This window comes from Pristis pectinata, chromosome 10 (assembly GCF_009764475.1).
Source record: "Pristis pectinata isolate sPriPec2 chromosome 10, sPriPec2.1.pri, whole genome shotgun sequence".
Classification (NCBI taxonomy): domain Eukaryota; kingdom Metazoa; phylum Chordata; class Chondrichthyes; order Rhinopristiformes; family Pristidae; genus Pristis; species Pristis pectinata.
In genome coordinates, this window is record NC_067414.1 from 13,937,252 (window position 1) to 13,961,502 (window position 24,251).

General features: G+C 43.7%; 1 protein-coding gene across 1 annotated transcript in view; it reads right to left on the reverse strand.

Moving 5' to 3' along the window:
• dst (dystonin) overlaps nucleotides 1-24,251 on the reverse strand; it is a 464,609-nt gene that overhangs the window by 321,199 nt on the left and 119,159 nt on the right. The window contains 3 exon segments of the mRNA XM_052024808.1: nucleotides 1,082-1,174; nucleotides 4,170-4,247; nucleotides 9,548-9,637. Coding sequence (XP_051880768.1) covers nucleotides 1,082-1,174; nucleotides 4,170-4,247; nucleotides 9,548-9,637 — 261 coding nt within the window.

Below are 24,251 nucleotides of genomic sequence, written 5' to 3' on the forward strand. Positions count from 1 at the left end.
TGAAGAAATTCCTTCTCTTCTCAGTTCTAAATGGACATCCCTTTATCCTGAGGCTATGCGCTCGGAGCGTCAACTCTCCTACGAATGGAAACATCCTCTCCATGTCCACTCTATCCAGGCCTTTCAGTATCTGGTAGGTTTCAATGAGATCCCCCCTCATCCTTCTGAACTCTATCGAGTACAGGCCCAGTGATATCAAAAGCTCTTCATTTAATATTTCCACAGCCCCAGGCACTGGGCAGTAACAATACAAGCGATTTTTCTCTACATCACTGCATCAAGTCCTGCTCTCAACCAGTTGCCTATTAGCAAGAACATATTCTTCTCATCACTTGCTACTCAAAGGATGTTGACTTTCTACTTGCATCTATAGGTTCCTTAGTTCCAGCCATCTTAGAGTCATAGAGAGATGCTGCATGGAAACAGGCCCTTCAGCTCTGTGACCAAGACCAAGGGTTCAGGTCTGTGACCAAGACCAAGGGCACGGGTCTGTGACCACTGAATCCATGCTGACCATCGACCACCCGTTTAGACATTCTACATTAATCCCATTTTTTCTCCTCCCTGTACTCCCAGCAACTTCCCCCAGATTCTACCATTCAGCTACACACCAGGGGCAATTTACAGTGGCCAATTAATTTACCAAACTGCCGAACTTTGGGACTTGGAAGGAAACCAAAACACCCACGGGAATCCCGCGCGGCTACAGGGAGAACATGAAAACTCCACGCTGATAGCACCTGAGGTCAGGATTGATCCCTGGTCTCTGGCTCTACAAGCCAGCAGCTCTACCAGCTGCGCCACTCTGCCACCCATAATTTTTAACTTAACTCCACTTTATTCAATCTAGGACCCTGGATCAATTTCACTTAACAAAACCCACAACCTTCAAACACTGAGCAGCACCATACTGTTGAAAAGGTTCTGCTGAGAAGCTTAACCCAGCACAGAGACACAGACACACACAAAATAAACACACAAGTAACTACAAACATACATTGTCTGGATACACAAATTCAAAGCAGAAACATGACCTTTGGGAGCTAAATCAAAGCACAAGCATATATAATAAAAATCATACCTGAAAGTGCAAAATAATGGTCCAGATCAGTCCCAAGGTTAGTTTGGGATTCCCGTCAGTTATGTCATCATTTCTAATGTTCACCAATTTGACCTGTTATGCCAGAAACAAGGAGAAAGTTAATTCAATTGTTTACTGACAATGCAAATTATTAAGAGATGAGGAAGAGGAGCATATTTTGATACATTTTACTATAGCAAGGCTCCAAAGCAATGTTACTAATTCTAGAGACTTAAATGGACTTTTGTGATTCTGCTCTGAGCCAGGATAAGGGAACAGTTTAATGGAGAGAACTTCCAGCCTATCAACTTGCCTGTAATTGGAACTAGAACAGAATTGCAGAGTTAAGGCACAAGAAGAACCAACTCATTCAAAAGAAATGTCTTAAGTTTTCACTGAACCAAAACACCTTCCTTTCCTCCTCCAATTTTCTCACTGAAGTCATCTTTGGTTTCCTGACCCAACAGCCTGTTCCTCACAGCACGGTTGGGTTTCCTGGCACACCTTTCTCCTGCTGATGCACACACTATCTTGTCTTGCTGGCAAGAAACCAGCCAAGACTATCGCCGAGGTGGTAGTCCAACACCGGCAACCAATTCTGTCCACCTCAATGCTGGAGGCATACTTCACTGTATAACAATAACAGTGCACTGTAGAAGATGGTCACTCAGTCCATCAAATCTGTGCTGCCACTTGGAAAGAACTACCCAATTACTCTGCAACTCCCCCCTTCAAGTTTTAATACATTCATGAAACTATTTCCACTGGTTTTCAGCAGTGTCGCTGTAGAACAAATAAATAGTTCCCTGCCTCTTCCAATATTCTTTTGCCAATTATTCATAATTTATGTGAATTGTTTTAAAAAGCTCCCGCCAGTGGTAATTATTACTCCTCTTTAACTCTGTCAAAACCCTTTATAATTTTGAGCAGCATGATTAAAACTCCTATTGGTCTTCTCTGCTGGAAGAACAATGCTGCTTCTCTAATCTCTGGTATCATTCAGGCAAATCTCCCCAACTGTAAGGCTCGGGCATCCTTCCTGAAGTATAATAACAGAACTGCACATCAAATTCCAGCTGAGCTCTAACTAGTGTGTTGCAAAACATTTGCATTACTTTTTTTATAAAACTAAGGACCCCATATGATTTAACAGCCTTATTGGCTTGTCCTCTCACTTTCAAAGATGTGTGCATACATCTGTGTGTATCACGTGCATAAAGACACCTACGTTAGACTATTGTTTATTGACTACAGATCCGCCTTCAATACTATAATTCCAACCAAACTCCGACACCTGGAACTCGACACCTCCCTTTGCAATTGGATCCTTGACTTCCTGACCAACAGACCGCAATCAGTAAGGATAGGCAGCAACCTCCACCACAATTATTCTCAACACTGGTTGATTCCTCAGGCTGATTCCTTAGCTCCCTACTCTACTCCCTATATGTTCATGGCTACGTGGCCAGATTCTGCTCTAACTCCATCTACAAGTTAGCAGATGATACCACCATAGTGGGCCGTATCTCAAATAACGATGAGTCAGAGTACAGGAAGGAGATAGAGAGCTTAGTGACACGGTGTCATGACAAAGACCTTTCCCTCAATGTCAGCAAAACAAAAGAGCTGGTCATTGACTTCAGGAAAGGGGGTGGTGTACATGCACCTGTCTACATCAATGGTGCTGAGGTCGAGCGGGATGAGAGCTTCAAGTTCCTAGGAGTGAACACCACCAATAGCCTGTCCTGGTCCAACCACGTAGATGCCATGGCCAAGAAAGCTCACCAGCGCCTCTACTTTCTCAGCAGGCTAAAGAAATTTGGCATGTCCCTGTCGACCCACACCAACTTTTAACGATACACCATAGAAAGCATCCTATCTGGATACACCACAGTTTGGAATAGCAAATGCTCTGCCCGTGACCGCAAGAAACTGCAGAGAGTTGTGGACACAGCTCAGCACATCACGGAAACCAGCCTCCCCTCCATGAACTCTGTCTATACTTCTCACTGCCTCGGTAAAGCAGCCAACATAATCAAAGGCCCCACCCACCCCGGACACTCTATCTTCTCCCCTCTCCCATCGGACAGAAGATACAAAATCTCAAAAGTACTTACCACCAGGGTCAAAGACAGCTTCTATCCTGCTGTTATAAGACTATTGAGTGGTTCCCTAGTACGATGAGATGGACTCTTGACCTCAAATCTACCTTGTTATGACCTTGCACCTTATTGTCTACCTGCACTGCAATTTCTCTGTAGCTTTTACACTCTATTCTGCATTCTGTTACTGTTTTACCCTGTACTACCTCAATGCACTGTGTAATGAATTAATCTGTATGAACAATATGCAAGACAAGTTTTTCACTGTACCTCAGTACATGCGACAATAGTAAACCAATTCAATTCCATACAAAATTAGAGACAATCTAATCAGACAGATTGAATATCATTGCAATGACAGTTGAATGGTCCTAATTGTTCCATTTTAAGGAGGATATTATCACTACAGAATGAACAGAGTAGAAAGTAGTCATTGGCTCATCTGGTTCAGGCCTGTATTTATTTCCCATAAGTCACCTTCTGACACTGCTCTACCAAACTCTATCGGCATAAACTCTTATATCTTTCACTTTCCATGAACTTATCGGGGTTCCTTATAAATGCATCCATGCTATTTCACTCATCCACCCAATATGGTGTCAAGTTATAAGAAAAATGGAGGGCTATGGGCTGAGTAGGAGGGAAGGGTTAGATTGATCATACAGTAGGTTTATGTGGGTCGGCACAACCTCGCGTGTGAAGGGCCCATACTGTGCTGTACTGTTCTATGTTCTACACTTCAACTGAACTCTGGGTGAAGATGATTCCTCCTCATTTCTCAGGTGGACTTATTGGAGACCATCTTATATTTACGGCCTCTAGATTTCATCCCCAACCATCGCCATCCTGTGGAAACATTCTCTGGGCATTCACACTATTGAACTCTTCCACTGCCTTGAAGATCTCTACCACCATTCCAAGCAGAGTCTCTTAAGCTACTCAAGTCTCTTAAGCTACTCAAGCTGGTTTGTGGGATCCAAACACACCTGTCGGCGTTTCAAGTAGTCCAGTGCAATCTGTACATTCTGTAGTCTGTGGAAGCGCATACGTCCTTTCTCACGAGGCTGCATTTAAAAAGAAACACAAGGATACCTTATTAATAACCCCCCTCAAAAGAGTGTTACAGGAAATCCCGCAATTTAATCAGATATTAGCACTTGAAGGATTCACTGGAATTCCCTTGAAGCATTGCATGCATTGTTGTGGCTGCACAGCATGTGTTTACTCTTAGAGAAATGTGATGGGAGGAAGCTTGGCCGATTGAAGCATTTAACAGCAACACCCAGCTCCAAATTTTCCATAGGTCAAATTAAATACCCCAAACCAAGAGCCTCCTCCCTGTCCTTAGCCCCAATATCTGAAGACAGGAGGAAACCTTAGACAATCCCAATGGACCAATCAAACGTCTGACAACTCTTTCCAGAGGCAATTTAACAATGGGGAGGATTTCATCTGCTCTTCTTAGGGAAAAAGTGTGCAAAATGATAAACACACCAAATAGTTCGGGGTAGTGTCAGACTGCCTTCTGAAATGACCAAATTCTTTTTTTTCCCTTGAAACAAAAGATATCACAATTTAGGAAGTGCCACAGTGGTTCTGAATATCACAGAACAAAGTACAGCCTGCAGAGTGGGAGTGAGTCACCTGCCCACCCCCTACGACCTGACCAGTCTGTGCCATCATACACTGGTGCCAAAACAACGGAGAAATAAGAGGCAAAGGACAAAAGATGTATTTACTTTTAATGAAAACAGATCCTTCCCTTGGGGTCATCTCTCAGCTCGTTATTTGACACAAGAACCAAGCAAAGGCAGATGGTGCCAATAAGTCATTTACAACCTCTCTCAGTGGCAGAGGAACTACGAGTAAAGAGTCTATGGGTGAGTAGTTACCAAAAAAAGTGACATTCATTCAGCCAAATTATTTTTTAGAAAAAGAATACACTGAAGTATTTTAATGGTCAGCTTTTACCGAGAGTTAATTACCATTTTCAGATTCCAGAGCCCATCATTGAGGCAAGCAATGTCAAACTACCAGTGGTTAACTCTTAATTGTTCTGTGCATCAGAGTATCTGCAGACACCACTATGCTGGTCAACAGCATTACAACAGGACTCACAGCAGATGGTCTATTTGCTGAGAAAACTACTTAAAAAGCGCACACAACTACCAGTGTACAGAGTCTATTCAACAAGAGTCGCTATTGACTACAGCAAACAAACTACTGCTAAAACTACAGCAACATCTCCTGGTAAAAATGTCATATAATTTCTCCAGCAAGATGTAGCAAGTTAAAGAAAGTTAGAAATACAAATTAGGCGTGTGAGATCAATCCTGGTCACCTACAGATGTGATTGGAGAACAAATGACACAATCAGCATCATTCTGGACAGAAACATGCAGTTGCAAACTCTTCCTGCAAACTTTAGTTCTGAATGTCTATCCAGAGCACCTTAGAACAACTATAGCTCAGCAGTTGGTGAGTCTTTGGACAGTTATTGAAGTCTGTCTTAATAAGTTTGTCATTAGCATGTTAAGAGAATGTTTCTTCAAAATGTAAAAATACTCTGGTCATTTAGCAGTAATTAGAATATTGTTAATAAATTAATGACAGCAACCGTGTAGAGATTATGATTACCTACCCGTGGAGCAGTTGCCCAAATGTTTAGTCAGAAGGTAGGTTTAAGGAAGGCAAGAGCCAGAAAGGATTAATGAGCAAATCCTTTGGCAATAAACACCTGAAGGCACCAAAAGTGGAGGTGGAGGGAGGCAGGGGGCAGGAGGTGGAGGGAGGCAGGGGGTGGAGGTGGAGGGAGGCAGGGGGCAGGAGGTGGAGGGAGGCAGGGGGCAGGAGGTGGAGGGAGGCAGGGGGTGGAGGTGGAGGTGGAGGGAGGCAGGGGGTGGAGGTGGAGGGAGGGGGTGGACGGAGGCAGGGGGTGAAGAGGAGAAAGTGGAAGGTGCACAAGGCCAAAGGTGGAGGAGCAGGATGAAGTCAGGCTGGAAGAGGTTAAAGATCAGAAATAAGGGCAAAGCCATTTAAGGATTTAAACACAATAATAACAATTATTAGAAGTTCTGCTGGGCTTAGGACTCAGTGTAGATCACATCACAGGGACAGGGGCAATGGAGTATAAATGAGCTGAATTTTACAGAATGTAACAGGTGATCATATAGGAGCTGTCAAGTCTGAGGTGCAAAACAGTGGAATGGGGTCGCAGCAGCAGATGAGCTGAGGAAAGGATGAAGATGGGTGAAGGAGAAAATGTTGGAAATGTTACGATTAAATAAAATACCATGAGGCAGCACAGTGACATAGCTGGTAGAGCTGCTGCCTCATCGCTCCAGCAACCTCAGTTCTCTCCTGTCTGTGTGCAGTTTGCATGTTCTCCCTGTGACTACGTGGGTTTCCTCCCGGTGCTCTGGTTGCCGCCCATATCCCAAAGGTATCCTGGTTGGTAGATTAATTGGTCACTGTAAATTGTCCCTGGTGTGTAGGCGAGCGATGGAATTTGGGGGAAGTTGATGGGAACGTGGACAGAATAAAAACTGGAATTGGAGTAGAATTGGTGTAGCTGGGTGCTTGATGGTTTGGACTCAGTGGGTCAAAGGGCCTGTTTCTGTGCTGTATGGCTGTAGGACTCTATAACATTGAGATTGTGAACAGTCTGATTCAGTTTCAGTCTTCTGCCTGGGACCATTAGTAAACCAATCATCCAGTCCTTCCAATACTTAGCTGATCCAGCATTGAACATCAGACAAGCAGTAAACCTCTCATCTCTTTGCTTTGACGTTTGAATCAGAATACTAGGACTTAAATCCCTAAAACAATGTGGTTCCCTGATTTAAGTAGTAGTAATGATTAGACAGGAGGGGGGGAGAAGAAGAAAGATTAATGTCAGGAGCAGGAAAATCATTGAAGCTAATAGAATGACAACTGATACGCCATTAAAGATTCAATACCTCGATAATGCTGGTACTATGGGGACAGATGCTAAGTTCCATGTCAAAGAGACATGACAATGAAACATGCCTCCACTTGCTTCCATTCCAGCCACCCACATAACACAAGCCTGATTGGATGCTAATCCTAGGTTATCCAGCTCAAATTGGATGCACCTCCAGAGGGTTTATGATGATCTTCCACCAATCTGAGGATAGCCTGCTTGCATATTTAATACATTTGTTACTAATAAGCAACAAAATTCAAAAGAAAAAGCCAAAAGAAGGCCTATGATTTTACTGTTATGGTTGCTTGTGACAGTGTCTTGAGATTAATTGTGAAGTCCTGTTGGAGGGTTAGCAACCCTGGTGGAGTCAGCAATATGCTGGCAATGCAAAATAGCGAGTAAGCATCCATCTGCTATTATTGAAATAAATTCTGTCCAAACAGTGCAAGCAAGGAACATTGTTACAAAAGGTGCCCAAGGGTACCATCTCACTTGGCCCCACTTACAAAATAGGACAAATTGGAATCTCCCCACCACCCTACCCGACCCCCCAACCCCTAGCCCCACAAGTGTTGAGTTAAAGAAATTGAATTTTAGTGAAGGATTCCCAGCTGAATTTCCCAGGATACTGACTAATATCCTATCAAAAGAGGGAGATGAGGAGAACTCACAAAGGAAACCCAGATCCCAGATTGACGCCTTTTGCAACTGGTACAAAATTTAATCCTGATTGAGCACTGCCAATAATATTTTATGAAAGTGTTTGCTTCAATGACAAATTCCTACAGTCATTCCATTTCACAGTCCAAGGGGATTTTTTTTCCTTGACTCTTAGTGTCTTTTCTGACAACCCAATTTGAAGATCATGTGGATGTACTATAAACTGGCTAACAAATTTTCCCTGAAGACTTCATCTCAGAAACATGCGGGGGATAGAAGAGTAAGGAAGATTTCAACCACTAATTCAGAAAACATAATATGATCATGCACTTTTGACACAGGAAAAAGAATGTGAAGTATTATTTTTCCCTTGCTTGCTTTTTTAACTAAAAAGAGCATATTTATTGCCAAGCAACAGCTCATGTTGAATTATATAGGGGTCTCCATTTAAAAACTCCACCATAGGCAGCTGGCATTAAGCTGGTTGACAGTAGATTAAGGCACCTGTAGTAACGGGTTTGCCTTGAGTGCACTGTCTTTACTAGAAAGTTAGCGCATTACTAAAGTAACTCTTAGTTGTAATTTCGTTATGCCATCTTTTCACCAACCAGTACAGGAAACATTAGTACAGTTATTGGGGGCTGGTCAAGCAACCTACCCCCTTATCACCATCATCATCCTCATGCTGGTCACACGCGCATGCTTCCACTGCACTCACCAACCGTAACGTCTTCAGTATGTCTCGCTCCCTTGGCTATCGAACCATAGAGAAGGTACAGGAAAGAAGGACAAAAGGCACAGGATAGACGAGAAGTGAAGAAAAAAGTTTTATGAAATGAAAACACAAGGCAAACATAAAACAAGAGAAGAGCAAACAAAAGAAAGAGGAAGTAATGCATACATAAGAGATCCAACAGCTATTGGTAATCTTTAAACAATGGGCAGCAGGCAAATGGGAACCCCATCACCTCCATGTTCCTCTCCAAGTCATAGATCATCCCAACTCAGCCGTGTCTAAACCTTTGAATAAAATAAAAAGTTCTGAGATACTCTGCAGATCAAGCAGCAGTTGGGGAGAGAGAAACAGGCAATGCTTCAGGTCAATGATTCTTCATCGGAAACTTATGTGACGAAGGGTCATCAACCTGAAATGATAACGTTGTTTTTCTCTCTCCACAGATGCTGCCTGACTCACTGAGTATCCCCAGATATTCTGGGTTTTTTTATATTTCAGGTTTCCAGCATCTGCGTTTTCTTTTGCTTATTAAAACCCCGCATCTCCCTGCCCAACAGCACTGTACAAGCAATCTCACCAGGGATTGAAGGGGATGGATACCCATCTCATGACAATGACAATTAGGGTTGGGCAATGTTTGCCAGCCTCGCCAGCATTGCCCACACCCCTGAAAATGAAAAAAGCCACTTTTCTTAGGCTATGACCAAACTGTACAAAATACTCATAATGATCATTTCTACCTCTACTCTGTCTCTCCAAAGATTTAATTTTGAAATTCATGGAGATAATTTGCAGCGGAAAATATAAATATAAAATCTCTCAGGAATGAAATTTTTTAAGAAAGCAAACGGGACTTCAAGGCATTAAGAAAAAGAAATCATGACTTGCAAAATAGAGCGTCCAGCATCTTCACATATGAAAAACAATTAAACACAGAGTGTACAATATACACTGGGAAGGAAGTCCTTGATGGCACCCTGGGGATCAAACCAATTAAATCATCTGTACAGATCTGGACTCACCAGGGTGTCCCCAGAGAGGGCTTCCAGGAGAGAAATCAGGTTGTGTCCATCTCGTAAGTCCTCATATAGATCATTTATGTGTTTCCGTACCTAGGAAGAAGATATAATTAAAATTATAATTTAACAGGCAAGTATCAGTTCTTCACAATAAATGGCTTCAGCAGTCATGAGGAGGTATGATCCCAGCTGGGAGTAAACCTTAATTCTTCTGCTGGTTCCACAATAATCTCTGTCCACTACAGTACGAGTACAATGCACTGTGTGACAACAGCAGTTCAGGAAGTTGATTCATCATCACCTTTAAACATAATTGCTGCTGACAAAGACACCACTGAAAAAAAAATTAATAGTTTTTGTTTTAAGTTAAAAGTTCATTAAAACCTCTTCAACAACTGACTCGCCCAGATCTCAGTGAAACATTGTCATGTCCAACCTGGCCCAAGGCAAGTGCGACATATTTTCAATAACGCCTCTGGTAACTACTGAGTTAAACAAACATGGTACCCACTAGATAGTGGTGATGTTAAACCAGAGACTAACACCCTGAGTTCATTAAACTTCATCATTCAGATGAACAGTCCTGAAGCACAGGTTTACTTTTGACATATTCAAATGTTGAAATTCGGCAAATAGAAAGAGAGAACATCCATTGTCACAGAAGTGGCTATTAATAATTCATGAGATTTGATGGTACCCTTTGGAAAATGCATTTGCATTATATTAGTTACTGAATTAAAGAAACGCTAAATAAATGTACATATGTTACTCTAATTATTGTACATTCACTGATAAAACAGGCCCAAAAAAGAAATGCAGAAAATAGAGACCTGTCTTCCTCCAAAGGTCATTACTAACTTGAAGGTAGTTCCTCACCACCTTTGTAAAGCTTCATAATTCATACATCACTTTGCTGAAAAGGAAGGAAGGGTGAAAATGATGTACAAGATGTCACAAATGGCTTAAATTAAGCCCTGAAGTATTTGCATTTTGTTATTAACAAATGATTAGCATTAGCCATACTCCACAGTATCATCAATCAATTCCTTTTAAGCTCAATGCTTCTCAATTTCTTAATTCAATTGACCTTAGAGAATTAAGGCCATCTGCAAAGGATGTCTTAAGCAAACAAAGCACAGTTAGACCTGCAATCTTTCATATCCTGAACTCTCAAATTCCAGCCTCAAAACCTACTGAGCCCTCTCTTCTCCTTTAGAACACACTTTTAAACCTGTTGCTTTGTATCTTATATTGTTCAACTACACTCTCACGAATCCCCTTGAGCTTTGTTAACTATTAAATGCGAGCACCCTTTGAAGACACTTTCACCATAGGGCAAATGAAGATTTCCTTCTCATTATTACTCGCACTGGATTTGAATCCAATCCCTACACCCATTTTTTTTAGTCGCTGCAGCAATCTGACAGGTAAAACGGGATTGGACCTGCTGAGAGGATGTAACAGCCAGTGGTGCTGTGGGTAGGGCTACTGCTCACAGCTCCAGTGACACAGGTCGGATCCTGATCCCTGCCACTGTCTGTGTGGAATTTGGACATTCTCTCTGTGACCACTTGAACTTTTTTGGGACTCTCTGGTTTCCTTTCACATCCCAAAGATGTAGGAGGAAATTTGGCCACTGTAAGTTGCCTCTAGTATACAAGTGAGTGGCAGAATCGGGTGAGAGTTGATGGGAATGTGGGAATTAGTGTAGGATTGATGAAAATGGATACTTGATAGCCCATGCAGACTTAGTGGGCTGAAGGGCCTGCTTCCGTGCAGTAAGAAGCTACAATCTGACGCACAGTGACGAGTTCTGTACCGTCACTGACACCCTCTCATGTCGCAATCAATCTTCTCACAGATCTAACACTGGTGCATCTCCTCCACAAGAAGGGAAGTAATAGCAACAGATTATCAAGTTTTCTGAAAGAGTTGGATGAGATGTAAATGCTGGCCAGGACACTTAGGGCACACCATAGCAGAAAACCATAACCGAAAACCCTCCTGAAACTCTGCTCCTGTCAATCCACCTTATGCCATCAAAGATATTCCTTACGACGTGCCTCTCAGACCAAGCTTTTTATCACTTCTGATAAATCTTGTGTGGCCGGCAGCAAGTTTTCTGTTTGTGCATAGCGGCCTCAGTGTCTGTTTGCTCCATTGGAGGAACTTCACACATGTAATTAGCCGCTGTTGTTGGGGGGGGGGGTGCAGAATTTGCATTTATAGAGCACCTCAGAGCAGCAGAAAGCACCTTTTAGACAATGAAATCCAAGACCTGGTAGAAGTAAACCGTACGGTGTTTGTTGAAGATTGGTTAATGAAGAAACAAGGGTCGACGGAGCTGTGAGAAAGATGAAGGAGAAATTCCAGAGACAAGGGTTTTGGGGGTTATCAAATCATTGATAGGAGTGAGAATGGAAAATCAGACCGGCCTCAAGCAATGAATGGCATCCTTCTTTTCCCTCTGCCCCAAAGTCCGTGCCCTGCGGAGAAAAGATGGCCGATGCAGCAAAGGATCTGTTGAATTAACAGCACCGAAAGAGGCCATTCAGCCCCCATTGTCCGGTTAGCGTTACGCTATTACAGCGCCAGCGACCTGGGTTCAATTCCCTCCGCTGTTTGTAAGGAGTTGGTACGTTCTCCCCATGTGTCTGCGTGGGTTTCCTCCGGGTGCTCCGGTTTCCTCCCACATTCCAAAGGCATACGGGTTAGGAAGTTGTGGGCGTGCTATGTTGGCGCCGGAAGAGTGGCAACACTTGCGGGCTGCCCGCAGCACATTCTCAGTAACGCAAAAGATGCATTTCACTGTGTGTTTGGATGTACATGTGACTAATAAATATCTTGTCTTATCTTGTCCATGCTGGGCTTCTGCAAGAGCTCATTCCCTTGTAGTATCTGCCTGGCCCTCTAAGTATTTAAATCCTCCCTTAACTCAGGACATACATCCCACTTCCCTTTGGCACTGAATACATTTCCCTGGCCTTTTTAGGGCAATTACATAATTCACTGCAAAAAAAACTATTGCTCCTGGCTTCTTATCCTAGATATGTGGTTACTCACCTGATTTTTCTCTACCAGATCAATGAGATAAGGGGAAATCCCATCGATTCTAAAATTGCAGCATGGAGTCTCACTAAACAAGAGCTTGAGTCAGAGATCACACACATCAGTACTAGAACCATACTCTTAACCAGCTCTTTCACTTAACATCACTCAGCACTGCAAGCTCAGGGTCACTAAAGCAATCCTTCACCATTTCTAAATAATACTGTCAAACTTAAAGACTTAAAACAGGAAATAGCATAATTACTGCCTGTATAAATAGAACATAGTTAACCTTGGCATCGTGGACAGCATTGCTCAGAGCTAAATATGCCACGTTGAGTTAAACCTGGCAGAGTAATCCTTACTTCTTGGGCAGTCCCTCAGAGTTGAAGATGACGTGGTTGCACTCCGGTTTTGTGGCTCTCAGCTGGCTGATGAGGCCAATGTGGGAACAGATGGGGCAGGCGATGCCTGATAGGGCGTGTAGGTGGTGAGTTTCTTGAGGTTAGTTTGTGAAGTGGTGCGCTCCCACTGTGTGCGGCCGATGCATGGACTCAGGAGGTCCTAATAGCACCCCAAATGCTCCTTCTCCACTTTGAGCTATCATTGCCCAGGAGTCAACAGGGATGTCGCACTTTCTCAAGACAGTTTTGAGCACATCCTTGAATTGTTTCCTCCATCCTCTTGGTCACCTCCTCCTGTGACAGAGCTCAGAATAGAATGTCTGCTTTGGGAGTCTGGTGTCAGGCATGCAAATGACGTAGCCTGCCCAACAGAGTTTACCAAGTGTAATTAGGGCTTCAGTGTTGGCCTGGGAGAGGATGTACAAAGTGGACTGGGATTCTGAAGCCAACTGATGACACAGTTTACAATGGTAATACTGTGTATGATCCTTGACAAATAGAGGTGGGATAATAAGTTATCAGTTATGCATCAACATGGAGTCTTTTATAAATCTGATAGATTTATATCACAAAATAGCCATTTTGTGATACAGTGTACAAGCAATTTGACAAAAGACATAGTGAGTGTAAGTATCTTGAGAGGCACAGCTGATTTCAGACTTATGAGATGAGATATCCTTATTAGCCACATGTACATCGAAACACACAGTGAAATGCACCTTTTTGCAAAGAGTGCTCTGGGGGCAGCCCACAAGTGTCGCCACACTTCTGGCACCAACATAGCATGCCCACAATTTCCTAACCCGTACGTCTTTGGAATGTGGGAGGAAACCGGAGCACCCGGAGGAAACCCACGCAGACACGGGGAGAACATACAAACTCCTTACAGACAGCGGCCGGAATTGAACCTGGGTCGCTAACTGCTACACTACCAAGCTCACCATCCTCACCTCATGTTAATTCATAGAGATTATTTACTATGATAAATCAGCAACTCCATTGTATCAGGCCACCACCAGGATGGTAGAAAATAAACCTGATGGACCTTGGTCCTTTCTTGGCCAGAACCTCCATTAAGCAGACACTCAACATCACCGTCTTTGAGGAAGCCCGAGGTTAACTCGTCTCTTGTGACCCAGTTACTTCTAGTTAATGTAGAAAGCCTCAAGAAAGAGACAAAATCAGCTACCATGCCATAAATCCAACTACTTTATTTCTATAGGCTGAGAATTTGCTTATTAAACAACTGCTGCAGAAACACACTTGTGTTTTGCAAAGCATAAATAAAACATTGTAACCACACAATGCTTGTGAAGTAGTCTCCCCAGAGAAACAAGGTGCGGTCACCCCAAACCAAAATGACAAATCATTTAGCTTCTGAAGAAAGAGGCTTCACAGATCTCTCAATGTCAAAAGTACAACCGTAGAATTCCACCTCTCCTCTCTGCTCTGACGTTCTTTGCCACCCTCTCCCCTCCCCACCCCCGACACACACACACACACACACACACGCACACACACACACACACACACACCCCCCAAGGCCACAATGCAAGCTTTCAGTTCATCCATTGAATAGTCAGCCCAAGAGGGGTGAGAGGAGGGGTCTACTTCTTGACTCACGTCCAATGCCACAGGCTGGTGAAATTTTAAGATAAGATATCTTTATTGGTCACACGTACATCGAAACACACAGTGAAATGCATCTTTTTGCGTAGAGTGTTCTGGGTGCAGCACGCAAGTGTTGCCACGCTTCTGGCGCCAACACAGCACGCCCACAGCTTCCTAACCCGTACATCTTTGGAATGTGGGAGGAAACCAGAGCACCCGGAGGAAACCCACGCAGACATGGGGACCACATTTTGCAGCACAAGTTAAACTCTTGCCTTACAGTGGCAAAATGTCAGCATCCCATGGAGAACACAGAGAATGAACACTATTGTCAGGATCATCATGGCAAATTTTTTTTTAATAACCGACCTTATATCTTTGAATACGTATTCAATATCTCGTTAACCTGGTGTGACTGGTCACATGCTCACCTTTGCACTTTGCCCTTTAACAGCACTGCACCCTTAATGGGCACGATAAATACCAACTACCGTATCCAATGAGAAAGTGCTGACGTAATGTGACCTACTGCTGTTCCCTCCTTTACAGCTGCCGACGTGAGTAGTAAGCCAGGAGGATGGCATGTCAATCAACTTCTGCGCTGGAAACTCCAGTCCCTGTTCTGTCAGAGAGACATCAGGACTCCACAGGAGTTGCTAGCATTCAGTATATCCACAGTACTTCCTCATGCTTCCTTACAATAAAGGAGGCCATTTGGCCCATCAATTCCATGCTGGCTTTCTGGGCAATCCCACTCCCTGTAATCTGTTCACTCTCACATGCACATTGGGTCCACCCTGACGTTCCTGCCACTCACCCACACGAAGGGGTCATTTCCGGTGTCCAATTAACCTCCCGGAGCACCTGGAGGAAAACCACTAACAGGAAGGATGTGCAAACTCCACGCAGACAGCAGCACAGGTCAGGATTGAACCTGGGTCCATGTACATGTGGATTTTAAAACAAACTAAATGGATCATCTAATACTTCAACAAGACAAGCCTTTAAAGAAAAAGAAACTGCAAATTTTACATATAAATCATGGGATTCAATCTATTCCACGTCTATACTTAGTTGCATCAAATCACACCCTATGCTGGATTTCTCAAGGTTTAAAGCACTGTGTGACCCACACTGTAAAATATTACACCAAATCTCTGGCACTATTTCCTACTGGTTTACTCTCAATCCAATCCCAGCAGAAGCACAGGGTCTGAACATACCACCCGAAATAAATAAACCCCGTAAATTTTGGAAGTGTACAGCATAACAGCCTGCTCTGAGTAGACAGAATGTACAGGTTGTGATGTTTGAAGGTCTACCCTTCACCATAATTGAATACAGTTCAACCCTCATGTAACACAGGTTTCCAAGCACAACTTTAACACTCACATCAAAAGTGAATCTATCATTTACCTCATTTCCATCTTGGGCCCTGTTAATACTGCTGGTTTATGCAAAACTGTGATATATTATCATATCAAGGTTGCACTGTAGTAACACAAAGCTTGCTACATTCCTCGACGAACCACTTTTGAAAGCAGTCAGCCATGGTAGTATTCCTGCCACCCAGAGCAGGTTGAATTTACACTTTAAGGATCTTGGGACATTTCCCAGATCGGGGACTCTTGGTATTGGTATTGGTTTATTTTTGTCACTTGTACCGAGGTACAGTGAAAAACTTGTCTTGTATACCGATCGTACAGGTCAATTCATTACACAGTGCAGTTACGTTGAGTTAGTACAGAGTGCATTGGGGTAGTACGGGTAAAAACAATAACAGTACAGAGTAAAGCGTAATAGTTAGTGACATAGAGTTTAATTTTTAAAGTGTAGAACGATTATAGTAAAGATAATGAATAGATCTGTAGAGAGCAGCTTGCAACGTGTCGCCACACTCCAGCGCCATCTTGATTCAGGACTGAGGGCATTGTCTTTTGGGATGTTAAACCAAGCCAGAGCACGTGCCTGCCTGTGTTCTTGGATGCATGGAAAAGGCCCCTGGCACAGTTTCAGATCAAAACAAAAATCACAGGGTTCTTGCTTGTATCCTGATCAATATCCAGAACAGACTATCTAGTGTGCTCGCTGTCCACAAATCAGTTGGTATGTGTTCTGCATTAGAACAGTATTTAAACTTCAAAGTTTCATTGATTTTAAAGCACTTTAGATGAGAAACATGCATGTTTTTAGAAATTTATCTCCAGTTTGGAAAGGCACCCTTCATAATTATACATGGGCTCATCCCTGCCAGCTCAACTTAAAGAAGAAGCTTGCCTTGCAAAACACAGAATGACACAACCATTACAGTTAGCCACTTGCAAACCCCACAATTACCAGGAACAACAGTAATAAGCAAAAGGAGGCCATTTGGCCCATTGTGCCAGTGTTGGACCTTTGAAGGATTTCATCCCACAACCATCCTTTTCCTGCAGGCCCTGCAACTTCTTTCTTACTGTTTATCCATTTCCTTTTTTAATATTTCCAGTTGAATCTGCTCCCACTATTCTATCAGGCAGGGCATCCCAGATCAACTGACTCTTTGGGCACAACAAGTTCCTCATTACCCCTTGTGTTTTGTCAGTTCCCTTCCCTCTGTTTCCTTTGGTTGCCAATCCTTTAGTCAGGGGAAAGGATTTCTCTGCCTGATTTTCTACACCACCATCAAATCTCTTCTCCTGGTTCTAACCTGAAATGTTAACTCTGCTTCTGTTCCCACAGGTGCTGCTCGACCTGCTGATTGTTTCCAACATCCTGTTTTCATTCCCGTTAATCTTGTGTGGTCCAGGGTGAACCACTCCGACTAGCTTCTACACTCTCTCCAAGTAATTAAAGTTGCTCATCTCTAGCATCACATCACAAGAAATATGGGTTGAAGTAACTTCTTAAAGAAAGGAAAACTAAACTGTGCAGACATTTGTAAAAGATATTGCGTTGTCCTGGAATAATCTTGCCCAATGAAATCTCTTATGAAGCACTAAACCATTCTTGATTTGACTAAGCATTCTGCAATGAGGAAGCCTACAGTTCGTTTACTCAAAAGCAGACACTTTAGATCAGGGCGTGGGGACTGGCAATGATCGCATCACTTTAAGTAATTACGAAGGAACAGAATTAAAGCAAAGCCTTCATTGCGCTATCCTGGTGCATCACTGAAAATCATGAAGCAATCACCAGACTTGTGCGCCTCACCCAACATTTCCAGAATCTCAAATATGGATGTACAATTCCAAAACAGAGCAGACACACAGCCCCTTCATATATGCTTTCTAAGTTAGATCTATTCCAATATTGACCCCTTATAAGAGAGATAACTAGCATTTTTGTTGCTTCTTGAGGAGTCTTGAGCTAGTCTAAAGAGTTTTGCAGTGATGTTTCACAGTCAACTTTTCAAAATCGGGTAATGTAGGAAATGGGGCAAGTTGAGAGCAAATTGGCTGTTGTCTTCCTACATAAAAGGAAATAATGGATTGGATGTGAAGCAACTGTTCACTTTTTGATTAATCCCATTTTTATTCCTTAAAAACAATCATCTTTATATTTGCTTGCTTGACTTAAACCTTCCAAATGCCACCTGGACCCCCTTCTCTGTGGTTACTCATGTCACCACCAGAGGGCAGCCTTCACTGGTGAAGTCAACTCTTAACTGCCAATAGTTCAAGCAAGAGAGTGGGGGAAGGCAGGACTGGATGATGGGGGCCGAACTCCTATGTCCAATCACTTCATAGTAACTAAAATTTAAGATACGTTACACTTCAGTTTTTCTACTAGTGAACAGTGGGTAGGAAAAACAGGCAGTCAGTAGTGCCTTTTAGTTTTTGGTCATGTAATTGGATTCAGAGGAATTTTCAGTTAGAACATAAGCACAGAAAAATACAAGAAACAGAAGTGGGAAGAGGCCATTTGGCCCCACATGAGTGCTCTGCCAAACAATAAGTTCACAGCTGACCTTTCACCCCCCCCCCCCCCCCCGTGTCACTTTCCTGCACTAACCCCATGTCTCTTGATTCCCTTGAACAGCAACTGAGCCTCCACAGCTCACTCAGGGAGAGAATTCCAGGGATCACTATATTCCCAGTTAAGAAATTTTTCATCTCTGTCCTGAATGGTTAACCCCTTATTTTGAGAACTCCCAGTTCTAGACGCCCCAGCCAAGACGAACGTCATGCCCAGACCTATAAAAATCTTCCAACATCTTCCTTCTAAACTCAAGAGATTACAGACCCAGTCTGCTAAATCTCTTCTCAACAGAGAAACTACATCAAGAATTAATCTGGTGAATCATTGTAACATATGCAAACTTGGATTTGTTGTAGTTGATACCACCATTCAAATAATCTTTGACAAATAATATTGGCCGTGTAATAATAAAATGCACAATGGAGTAAGTAGTTTGCTGCTTTCTCTTCCAAAACATGTTTGAGCAACAGGAACTGTTGGTCCCCGAGCTGTTATGGACAATAGGGAGAGACGTTCAAGTTAATGGACATCTTCTGGAAGGTAGGTGTGACCTTCCTTCCCCACCCCCAATAGTTGTTGGAGCATTTCCAGAGGGCTGCAGCATCATATGACACTTAAGCAAGGATTTGAGCCCAAGTTGAATTGTCAGTCCAAGTTCAGCTATGACTGGAACCAACATATAAAGAAACCAGCCCCCAAACACCATGGAAATAGGTGATGTCCCTGCAACAACACAAGTAGCTTCAGTCCTGCAGAGGATAAACAAGTTTCCAAATAAGACACAGCAGAAGAGACAGCATCTGTGGAGAGAGAAACATGGAGTTGAAGTTTAAGGTCGGTGACCTTCCATCAGAACATTTCTAGTGAAAGGTTATTGACCTGAACCATTAACCCTACTTCTCTCTCCACAAGTGCCCTCTGACTTGCTAAATAATTCCAGAATTCTCTGTGCCGTTTCACACTTCCAGAGTCTGCAATATCTTGCTTTTGCAAGTGGGTTGCCAGATCCTTGAAGGTGGCAGGACAATTGACTGCTGTTTGGCAGTGCCATTGTTTTAACTTTGGTTCAGTGTCTCAGTATGACCCCGTGCAGGACAGTTCAATCTCATATCTTTGCAGTTTGCAAAGAGTTCTCTAAGATGAATTACAAAATAATTTATGAATTACAAAGCAAGTCTGGGTATCGCCTTTCCCCGAGCTCACTGTGAACGACAGGGGGAGTCTAACACAGCTGGGACTGCTGTTCCCTGACGTGCCCATGTTTTTCTCATAGACCCCAGTTCTCAGTCCCTGTTCCCCACCCAACTTCACAGTCCCCAGTTGCCTGCCCCTCTTCACACTGGCCTTGAACAGTGCCTTTTTTGCCAGTTGCTGCAAATTGGCTGCTCCACTTTCTGCTTTACAGCAGCGAGCACTCTTCAAAATTGCTGGGAAGAGCTTCGGGACATTGCGAGACCGTGAAAGACAAGATGGAAACACAAGTTGTTTCCTTTTTCAACTGGATAGGACTTTCAAAGAGGCCACACATACCCAATGAGCCAATTACCCTATCTGGTAATTTAAGACCCTGTGATTCAGCAAAGGATGCTTCAGTGAAGATGTAGTCCAACAGATAAGATAAGATATCTTTATTAGTCACATGTACATCGAAACACACAGTGAAATGCATTTTTTGCATAGAGTGTTCTGCGGGCAGCCCACTGAACTCTGCACCTAAGTATAGTAAAACACAAGGGCAAATCAGAGAACAAAAAGTCACACAAGACCGAAACAGACCCCTGACTCACTAAGTCCACACTGACCATCAAGCACCCATTTACACTAATCCCATTCCATTCTCCCAGCTCCCACCAGATTTTACCACTCACCTACACACTAGGGACAATGTACAGTGGCCAATTAAACTCCCATCCCGCGTCTCTTTGGAATATGGGAGGGAACGCACACAGTCACAGAAAGAGGGTGAACTCCACACAGACAGTGCCCGAGGTCAGGATCGAACCCAGGTCGCTGGAGCTGTGGGGCAGTGGCTCTACCCAGTGCACCACTGTGTTGTCCAAGAGGAACTGGAGCATGTAAACTCAAGGCTGGCTTTTCTGCTAAAGATTAGGGGTCTTCATTTATTTTTAAATATAGAAATCCTCTCTCAATGCAGGCATGGATGTGAGATGGGGAGCTGAAGGCAGAGCAGCCCCACCACTAAAGGACATGTCTCTAGTCAAAGTGGTTCAGGAAATCACGGCAGAAGTCCAGCTGGATCAGGACACTGGAAATAGCGGAAGACAGTCAATAGTTATTCCTGGCTCAGCATGTACTCAGCCTCTGATAGACTGCTTATATTAAAGGATATTTAATGAATAAATTATTTCCTTCATCTTGGAACTTGAGCCTTTGCACTAGGTCACAGGGGTTACATATAAAGCTACCTTGAACAGAGTGTACTATACCTCTGAGCCCACAGGATGACAATGATGGGCTTTCTTCGATTTCAGCCGTCATATTAACATATTAATTTTAACTCTATTCCCCTGAGTTTGGCAGCAATCAAGGTTTTGCAGACAATTCCTCACACTAACAACTCTCCAACTGGATCACAGCTTTGTGTCCACTAAGCTTCACATTCAGAAATTATTTACACTCTCTTGAACTCGAACTCCTTGTTACGGATCAGAAGGGTCTGCACCTCTCAACCTCAGGATGTACCGCAGTGCTCTTCAGACAACAAAAGTATTTTTTTGTAACACAGATACTAATACAGTCATTAACGTGGCAGCCACAACGAGCTTCCATCAGCTGCAATGTGACTACAGCCAGATAATCTGTTTTCCAGTGATTTTCGTCAAGTGACAAATGCCAGCCAGCAAACCTTCGGGGAATCAGCCCCGCCTTTCCGCGAATTAGAGTCATAGAGAGATAAAGAGCATGGAAACAGGCGCTTCCGCCAACTGAGTCCACGCCAACTGTTAAGCACTCATTAACACTAATTCAATTCTAACCCAATTTATTTTCCTCATTTTCCAATCAATCACCGCAGATTCCACCACTCACAACACTGGAGTCAATTTATGGTGGCTGACTAACCTACCAACCTGTGGAAGGAAACCCATCCAGTCGCAGGGTGAATGTGCAAACTCCACATTGACAGCACTGGAGTTCAGGATTGAATCTGGGTCTCCGGCACTGGGAGCCAGTGACTACCGTGCTATCCAGATGCCTGGAATTCTTCATGTCCGTCTTGAGGTGGCAGAAGGGGGTTAGAGTGTCTCATCTAAAGTACAAGGGCTCTGATGCTGCAGCCATCCCTCAGCACTGCAGTGAACGTCAGCTTAGGTTTATGTGCTTGGGTTTCACAGAACAGGATTTGCCACAGTATCACTTTAGTTGGACCAAAGGGCCTATTTCTGTGCTGTATTGCTTACGACTCCGTAACAACATTTAAAAGACACCTGGATTGGTACATGGATAGGAAATGCTTCTGAGAGATATGGGCCAAATGCAGGCAAATGGGACTAACTTAGATGAGCATCTTGGTCGGCATGGATGAGTTGGGCCGAAGGGCCTGCTTCTGTGCTGTATTACTCAATGATGCTATGACTCCCAGTGCCAACCAGCACCTCTGTCTGCCGTCCAACAAGTCACCAAGCCACCTATCCTGACTCACACCAGGAGAGCAGCTTCTCCACAAGGTACCAAAGAGTCATCAGTGCCGGCAACACAATAGGTTTGTGTCACAGTAGCACTGAAGTCTGCCAGCTAAAGCAAATCTTTGATGTTCACAATCAATCGCAGTGTCTGCAAGGGAGCTGGTGGCCGGACTGGTGGGGATGCAAAATCAATACCTGCCCTTGCAGTGCCACAGCACAAAACAAATCACGCAGAAAATAGCCCAGCAACGGAAAGCTTCCATGCATTAGTGGAGCATTATTGATCAGCCAGAGCATTCGCCTCCTGGAGAGATGTCTCACAGGATTTTGATTGCTTTAACCAATCAGAACTCACAGCAATACCTTGGAGGGACAGGGCAGTGTGAGGATGCGGCAGTGCAAGTCTGATCACCTCCGAGGGATGGTTGGCTTCTCCCTCGATGCCAGAAGCAGAACTGGAGACTATCCATGAAAATCCTTGCTTTGTAGACTTGCCTTCTTATTGTGCAATGGGGCACTGTAACGTGGCCCAGGCAGGATTGCAGTGCGTTTTCTCTAACTGTTGGGATATGGTTAACCATTTACGGACAAAGCCTCAAACAGGATCACTGCCGGCTGCCACACTGACCCCCTCAGAATCCGACAGCACAGGATGGGCTGCATGGGGGGTTAGATGTCCTGTTTCTCTGCTCTCTCCCTATACAACTCCACATCTCTTTTCCACACAAAACTCAAGGGATTAGGAGGTTTGCAGATTCAAATGAATGGAGAAAATGCAAATTCAATTTCCATACAGTCAATAGGTTTCAGCTTTGGTTTATAAATAAGTCTAGGGAATACATTACGATCTTCAAGGCCAGAGCTCCTTCAGGCTCCCTAGGTACAGCCCTCATTCCTGCTCTTTAACCTTTCAGGCCAATCACAGATGAACATATTGCCATCCTAGAACCTTTCCCTGTCAAGACAGTCAATAACCTCCGTCAACCATGGCAACAAGGCAGAGGAAGGAGCCTGCAGCCTTCCGTCAAGTGGTGTCGTTTTTAGGCATGGCTATTGACCCAAGTTTCTACCTTAAAATTTATTATCCATCGCAGACTCTTACAGGACGATCGTTAATAATAGAGCGTTCAAGCCAGTATAAAGGAGACCTTCGTAAAGATCTGAGAATGCATATTGCATTGCAGGCAAACAGCGTGATAAATGTTAGGATGTGGTCCTATCTTAAAATATAGGAAGAGAAAAGGTAAGTCAGAGATCCTCTGTCACACTATTGTGTGATTTTGGTTTTATGAATCTGATGGTCTGTGGAGAAACTATACTCTGCCAAGATATAAAAAGGTGGACAACTTCGTATTCATCAAGGCACCAGTTACCAGCTAGCACTCCTTGACGAAAAAAAGGTGTGTGCTTGGCAGTTTCCTGAGTGATAGTGAGTGAGCCCAATTTTCTTAGATAGCAATGCCTAATGAGCAACAGCATGGGGATGGGGATTAATAAACCTGCCTGCCTCACCATTATCCTGCCTCCACCTTCTCCTTCTTCCTCCAACACTCCCTCCACCTTTGAAGCCTCTGCAGGACAGGTGGAGAGCAAAAGGGAGCCACAGACAGTGCAAATGCATGTTGAAAAGGAAGGGAGGAACTTGCAAACCTTAGTCTTCTACCATGCTTGGGATGAGCTCCTGCCCACAAATCCCAGGCATGGACATCCCTCTCCCTCTCCCAGCGTCAGCTCTTCAGTTGCTGTAACCTTCCAGCATGCCTTTGTTACCGCTCCCCGCCCCCCCACCCCCGGACTTGACTGTTCCAATACATGTCTGCTGCCTCTCAAATCCTACTCACCAGAAATCAAAGCTCTGCTTCTCTGTTCCAACTCACACCATCACTAACCCTCATGCCCTGTTTGACAACCAATACTACCTCAAATTTAATAAATCTCATCCTCCTCTTCAAATCACTCCATGCTTCTACCCTTTCCAATCTCTGCAAACTCCTTCAGCATGCCAAAATGTCCACACTTATCCAATGCTATTGGCCAATC